General features: G+C 52.6%; 1 protein-coding gene across 1 annotated transcript in view; it reads left to right on the top strand.

Moving 5' to 3' along the window:
• ITGA7 (integrin subunit alpha 7) overlaps nucleotides 1–7,049 on the top strand; it is a 21,958-nt gene that overhangs the window by 11,400 nt on the left and 3,509 nt on the right. Inside the window, exons 14-23 of the mRNA XM_025401674.1 lie at nucleotides 398–547; nucleotides 1,177–1,292; nucleotides 1,837–2,029; nucleotides 2,112–2,192; nucleotides 2,285–2,364; nucleotides 2,477–2,551; nucleotides 2,684–2,786; nucleotides 3,506–3,682; nucleotides 3,848–3,979; nucleotides 6,477–6,590. Of these exons, the coding sequence (XP_025257459.1) occupies nucleotides 398–547; nucleotides 1,177–1,292; nucleotides 1,837–2,029; nucleotides 2,112–2,192; nucleotides 2,285–2,364; nucleotides 2,477–2,551; nucleotides 2,684–2,786; nucleotides 3,506–3,682; nucleotides 3,848–3,979; nucleotides 6,477–6,590 (1,221 nt within the window). The remainder of the gene's footprint in view (nucleotides 1–397; nucleotides 548–1,176; nucleotides 1,293–1,836; nucleotides 2,030–2,111; nucleotides 2,193–2,284; nucleotides 2,365–2,476; nucleotides 2,552–2,683; nucleotides 2,787–3,505; nucleotides 3,683–3,847; nucleotides 3,980–6,476; nucleotides 6,591–7,049) is intronic.

The following is a 7,049-nucleotide window of genomic DNA, read 5'->3' as shown; positions in this document are numbered from 1 at the left end:
GCCATTCTCCTGCCTCAGCCTCCGAGTAGCTGGGACTACAGGCGCCCGCCACCACGCCCGGCTAGTTTTTTGTATTTTTAGTAGAGACGGGGTTTCACCATGTTAGCCAGGATGGTCTCGATCTCCTGACCTTGTGATCCACCCGCCTCGGCCTCCCAAAGTGCTGGGATTACAGGCTTGAGCCACCGCGCCCGGCCCTCAAAGCCTTAAATCCTGGGTTTCTCCTGCCCCCTACCCCAGTCTTTCTCCCTCCTCCTTGCTCAGTTCTCCACCTCTCTCATTCATGTCCCTAAGCTTCTTTCCAAGTTTTAGAATTGGTCCTAGGTCTGGTTGGGGCTCAGAGCAGGGCTGAGGCCTGGGGATTGTTCCAGTGAGGAACAGCCCTTCCTCTTCCTAGGATAATGTCAAAGACAAGCTTCGGGCCATTGTAGTGACCTTGTCCTACAGTCTCCAGACCCCTCGGCTCCGGCGACAGGCTCCTGGCCAGGGGCTGCCTCCAGTGGCCCCCATCCTCAATGCCCACCAGCCCAGCACCCAGCGGGCAGAGGTGAGCATGGGTTCTGGTTTAGCCCAGGAGGAGGAGCTGGGAGGGCAGAGATCATAGTCCCTCCCCAGTGACACCCATTTGTAACTCATAGAGCCCTTTCACGTATGCTACTCCAGTAATTCCTCATATCTCTAGGTGCCCAAATGACCATGTGTTCCTAGTCAAGGGGACAGAGCTCCTCCACTCCATGTAGTCATTCAGGGGCTCAGGTTGATGGGATTCTGTAATCTTCAAATGAGGCCTTCAAGCTCTTGAAGTCACATTCATCCCGTTCAGCTGGAAGCGGGGGGCATGAGACCCCTTGCGTGGTTTTTATGGCTGGCCCAGAAGTGGTGCCCTTGACATCCCTTCCGGTTCTAAATCTGGAACTCAGTTACATGCATGTGAGCTGGGGCAGTGTGGTCCAGTTCTTGACTTGCTGTTAGTCTCTACCATGGCATGGTAGTGCTCCCATCATTTTACTGCAGAGGAGAGGACGTAGTTCAGGATCACACGCTGGTAAGCAGCAGATGAGAGTTGAGCACAGGTTGTTTAATCCTGTGATACTCTAACCCACTGTATGCCATGGTGACAGGTTTGCCCCCTGCCTTGTCCCCTAGGAATGCCCCTTATCTCATGTCTCTCCCCAGATCCACTTCCTGAAGCAAGGCTGTGGTGAAGACAAGATCTGCCAGAGCAATCTGCAGCTGGTCCGCGCCCGCTTCTGTGCCCGGGTCAGCGACACGGAATTCCAGCCTCTGCCCATGTGAGGGAGGCAGAGAGCAGGGTGGGGGTGGGAGGGCAAGAGTTCAAGGATTGAGAGAAAGCCCCCTCAGGAGGACCAGTCAGAGGGAGGGCTGAGCCTGCAGAGAGGGCAGAAGGTGGAAGAGGACCTGCTGATGACTTAGAGACTGCGATGAGGGTCAGTGATGGGGCTGCGGGGGCTCCCATGGCAAGGGATAGCAATCCTTCACAGTACACTAATAATACGCAGTCTACATACATCTCATTGGTTAGTCTTCAAACCTCTGTGAGGTAGGAATTATATTAGTCTCATTTTATAGATGGAGAACTGAGGCCTAGAGAGGTTAAGTTAGTTGCCCAAGGTAAGTAATGGTGGAGCTGAGATGAGAACAGAGGTCTCCTGACTCCCAGTTGTGTGTACAGAGGCCTGAGGCTTGGACGGGCGTGATGGGGACCTGGAGTGGGAAGAGAGGCTCAGGGAGTGAAGGCAGGTACTGGGGGAGCAGACTGGGAGGGGGAGTGGTAGGGGGAGGTGTTCTTAGCGGGAGTGGGGTCTGACTCTCCAGGGATGCGGATGGAACAACAGCCCTGTTTGCACTGAGTGGGCAGCCAGTCATTGGCCTGGAGCTGATGGTCACCAACCTGCCATCGGACCCAGCCCAGCCCCAGGCTGATGGGGATGATGCCCATGAAGCCCAGCTCCTGGTCATGCTTCCTGACTCACTGCACTACTCAGGAGTCCGGGCCCTGGACCCTGCGGTGAGGACCTGGGGGCAGGATGGGGTGGGGTCTTGAGGGGCTCCAGTAACTCAGACTGACCTTGCCTTCTCTCCCATTCCAGGAGAAGCCACTCTGCCTGTCCAACGAGAATGCCTCCCATGTTGAGTGTGAGCTGGGGAACCCCATGAAGAGAGGTGCCCAGGTTAGCACATCTGCCCTTATCCCTATGTGAGTAGCCTCTCCGTAAGCCCATAGACCACCCCTGACTCTAATCGCTTTCCACCCTTGGCCTAGATCACCTTCTACCTCATCCTTAGCACCTCAGGGATCAGCATTGAGACCACGGAACTGGAGGTAGAGCTGCTGTTGGCCACGTAAGCCAGGCGGGGCCGGAGGGGTGAGGTGGGGGTTGTCATATTGACCTCATCTGACCCCTTGGGAGGCGCCTGTGCCTGATGCCCATACTTGCCCCTGCCCACTCACCAGGATCAGTGAGCAGGAGCTGCATCCAGTCTCTGCACGAGCCCGTGTCTTCATTGAGCTGCCACTGTCCATTGCAGGGTGAGCCTGGCCCAAGTGGGTACCTCCATTGGAGGGAAGGGGCATTGCCACTTCCAAACCTTGGCCAGGGCCTTGCCTGCACTAAGCCAAGCCCCAGACCTTCTTACCCCTGTTCTGACCTTTCCACACCAGGATGGCCACTCCCCAGCAACTCTTCTTCTCTGGCGTGGTGAGGGGTGAGAGAGCCATGCAGTCTGAGCGGGATGTGGGCAGCAAGGTCAAGTATGAGGTCACGGTAAGTGTCAGGGATGAGGCCCCTCCATGGTTGCCCTCCCTCCTTGGCACAGAGGAGAGGCTGAGCTGTGTCCCCAGGGCTGGGGCTCTTCTACCATGTGGCAGCATGCTGGTCTAGTGAGTTTGAGGCCTCTGGTCTGCATCTGGACCTTGGCTGTGGTAAGGTGTTTCTGCTGGGGCCTCACCTGACCTTTCCTGGTCATTCTGTCTGGCTGTCTCACCTGCTGGTCTGGTAGGCCATGAAAATCCAGGGAAGCTTCTCTGCTGTAGGCCTCAGCTGGGGGATGGGAACATGGGGTGGGAGTTAATGTCTCTCCCTAGAACTCTGCCTTTGCTTGGCTGGGGCCTCCCCTCACACCTTCCAGGGACACTTCCAGGGTTCCCTGGATTTGGTGGGTGGGAAGAATGGTGCCTGGTGGGGTCTAGGATCCTGAGTATTTGTTGAAATTATGTTTCCTGAGGGCCTTCTCTTCAGCCCTTGTTTCTTCCATCTCTGTGGATTTACGATCCACTTGAAAACTGAGTTCCTTGGCTGGGCACGGTGGCTCATGCCTGTAATCACAGCACTATAGGAGGCCAAGGTGGCAGGATTGCTTGAGCCCAGGAGTCAGAGACCAGCCTGGACAACATAGCCAGATCCTGTCTCTACGAAAAATTAAAAAAAAAAAAAGAAAAAAGAAAAACTGAGGTCCCTCCCCTCATACTCTCTTTTTCCCACAGGTTTCCAATCAAGGCCAGTCGCTCAAAACCCTGGGCTCTGCCTTCCTCAACATCATGTGGCCTCATGAGATTGCCAATGGGAAGTGGTTGCTGTACCCAATGCGGGTGGAGCTGGAGGGCGGGCAGGGGCCTGGGCAGAAAGGGCTTTGCTCTCCCAGGCCCAACATCCTCCACCTGGTGAGGCTTAGGTGGGGGTGGGGGTTAGATGTTGGGAGAGATGTCATGGGGAGTAAGGGTAGTGAGTGCAGTGATGGGGCAGGAGGAAGGCGGTGGGGAGGAGATTCTATCTCAGGACGGCTGTGATTGGGGGGACACTCACTGAGACCCCCCTTCTGTGTCCAGGATGTGGACAGTAGGGATAGGAGGCGGCGGGAGCTGGAGCCGCCTGAGCAGCAGGAGCCTGGTGAGCGGCAGGAGCCCAGCATGTCCTGGTGGCCAGTGTCCTCTGCTGAGAAGAAGAAAAACATCACCCTGGTGAGGGCAGGCCGGACTTGGTGCAGCCGGAATGGGAGTGTGGGGTGTGGGGGCACAGAGCTCCAGGGTACTGTGTGTCCAGGAAGGGTAGCCTATTGAGACACGTGATGGTCAAACACCTGGGTGCAAGTTGACCAGATGTTCCCATCACAGTCCATAGGAGGGGGTGCCCGGGAGGCAGCCACTGACACTGCAGACCTCCTTCCTGCTCAGCCCCTGCAATTGCTCACTCTAGAACAGGTCACTCCACCTGAAGCAAGTTAGTTAGCCAAGCAATTGATTCACCTTACATTTATATAAAGCATTACATTTTATAGGTGATGGGATGGGGTTAGCCCATCCTCACACTTTGAGGTCTGTTGGTCGTTCTTCTGAACTCTTATAACATAAAAAAGTCAATTTGTGTAAGGACACTTGCTCGATGTTTACAGTATTAAAAATGTTAAGTTCTTTTTTGTTGTTGTTGAGACAGAGTCTTGCTCTGTCGCCCAGGCTGGAGTGCAGTGGTGCGATCTCAGCTCACTGCAACCTCCGCCTCCCTGGTTCAAGAAATTCTCCTTCTTCAGCCTCCCGAGTAGCTGGGACTACAGGTGCATGCCATCACACCTGGCTAATTTTTGTATTTTTAGTAGAGATGGGTTTCACCATGTTGGCCAGGCTGGCTGGTCTCGATCTCCTAACCTTAAGCGATCTGCCTGCCTCAGCCTCCCAAAGTGCTGGAATTACAGTCCTGAGCCATGTGCTTGGCAAAAACACTAAATTCTAAAAGTTCTAATAATGAAGATGATAGTATATTAGATGTGATTTATTAAGTCTACCCCTTTTGAGCAGTTTTGCTTTCCCCTTTTCTGCTTGTTTTGCAGAGTTGTGTTGTTTAGGTGAAGGTATTGAGCAGATCCGCACATGCTCTGTGCCCCTCCCTGCTAGGATGGGGCTCGCAGTGACAATGTGGTGGGGACGTAGATTAGGGGAGGGTCTCTGGCCTGACTGTAAGGAGGTGGAGGTAAACCTCAGGTAGAGCCAAGAAGATCCTTTGCAGGGGAATGTTAGCAGCTGCTGCAGTCCCTGCACTGGGTCCTCAGCTCCCCTGGGAGCATGGCATGAGGCAAACTGAAGAATGTCAGGGGATGTAGGAACCTGTGTCATAGCTGTTGCTCTGTTACATGGATAGTCCTCCCTTCTCCACCTGACCAATTTCCCCTGAGACGTCTCCCTTTTAAATGGGAACTTTGAAATAGATTCTTTTTGTTTTCATGTTGAAATGTATTTATTTATTTAAATGACAAAAATTATATTTATGTATAATATGATGCTTTGAAATATGTGTATACTGTGGAATGGCTATATTGAGCTAATTAACATATACATCATCTCACATACTTATTTTTGTGGTAAGAACACTTAAAATCTGTTCTCTTAGTGATTCTCAAGAATACACTGTGTTGTAATTAACTAGAGTCCCAATGTTGTGCAATAGATCTCTTAAATAGATATCTCTTCCCTCTGTCTAACTGAAACTTTGTACCTTTTGACCACCACCTCCTCCAGCTCCCAGCCACACCCCGCCTTCACCCCAGCCCTAGGTAACAACTATTCTACTCTCTACTTCTATGAGTTCAACTTTCAGATTCCACATATAAGTGAGATAATGCAGTATTTATCTTTCTGAGTCCGGCTTACTTTGCTTAACATAATGTCTAAAGTAGATTCTTTTACAAAAAAGGCAGAAGGCCTTGCTTTTAGACAGCTTGGCTGAGGATTCTTGAATGGCTCAAAAGTGGCACAAGAAAAGATGACTCAAAGAATTCAGACACTCTCAAAGCCATTCTTCTGTATCTGGATTGTGGTGTGATGATATAACATAACTTTCAGGCAAATGGGTCAAGAGGTGGTGATTGGGCCAAATGGATTTAGGTCAGTCCTGGAAAGAACAGAGCCTGAGTCCCCTGCCCCCCCCAGGAGCTCCTGAGGCAGCCTCCTCCTGCTTCAGTGAGTTTGGGTTTAGGGCAGGGGTGTGGCTGTATCGAATATGGAGCTGAGTTCAAATATTTGCTCCACCACTTATTAGCTTTGCTAGTGTTGTGACCTGAGGCAGGTCACTTGGCCTCCTTGGGCTTCCTCAGTTTCTTCCTTTGAAAAATGAGGATGATAATAACGTGCACCTTGCAGGACTGTTGCGAAGCTTAAATGAGATAAGTGCCCGACAAGTAGTAGGTGTTCAATAAATGGGACTGTCATTAGGTAACATAAGCATCACTTGGGGAAGCTACTCTGCCTGTGCTGTCAAGTAAGAGATTCCCCTCCATGCTGCCCCCTCCATGCATTTCAAAGCTGAATAGCTCAGATTTGGGGTAGGCAGCTGTTTTGGATATAAGATTAGTTTGAGAAGACTTCCTGGAGGAGGAGAGTTTGAGGTCAAGTAAGGAAAATGGGAGAGATGGCAGTCTCAGCAGGGTCAAACTGAGTGGCTTAGACCCTTGTCTGTCCTTATCCCTAGGACTGCGCCCGGGGCACGGCCAACTGTGTGGTGTTCAGCTGCCCACTCTACAGCTTTGACCGCGCGGCTGTGTTGCATGTCTGGGGCCGTCTCTGGAACAGCACCTTCCTGGAGGTGAGGATACCACTGGGGCTCTAGTCTGTTTCTTCTTCCCCAAAAGCCCCTCCAGGACTCACTTCTCCTCCTCCCTCCTCACTGTCCAAATGCAGCATCCTTTTTTTTTTTTTTTTTTGAGATGGAGTCTTCCTTTGTCCCCCAGGCTGCAGTGCAGTGGTGCGATCTCAGCTCACTGCAACCTCTGCCTCCCAGGTTCAAGAGATTCTCCTAGGCCGGGCGCGGTGGCTCAAGCCTGTAATCCCAGCACTTTGGGAGGCCGAGACGGGCGGATCACGAGGTCAGGAGATCGAGACCATCCTGGCTAACACGGTGAAACCCCGTCTCTACTAAAAATACAAAAACTTAGCCGGGCGTGGCGGCGGGTGCCTGTAGTCCCAGCTACTCGGGAGGCTGAGGCAGGAGAATGGCGTGAACCCGGGAGGCGGAGCTTGCAGTGAGCTGAGATCCGGCCACTGC

The sequence above is a fragment of the Theropithecus gelada genome, chromosome 11 (genome assembly GCF_003255815.1).
Source record: "Theropithecus gelada isolate Dixy chromosome 11, Tgel_1.0, whole genome shotgun sequence".
Classification (NCBI taxonomy): Eukaryota; Metazoa; Chordata; class Mammalia; order Primates; family Cercopithecidae; genus Theropithecus; species Theropithecus gelada.
The sequence above is the reverse complement of the archived record's forward strand: the minus strand, read 5'-3'. Positions and strand labels throughout refer to the sequence as shown.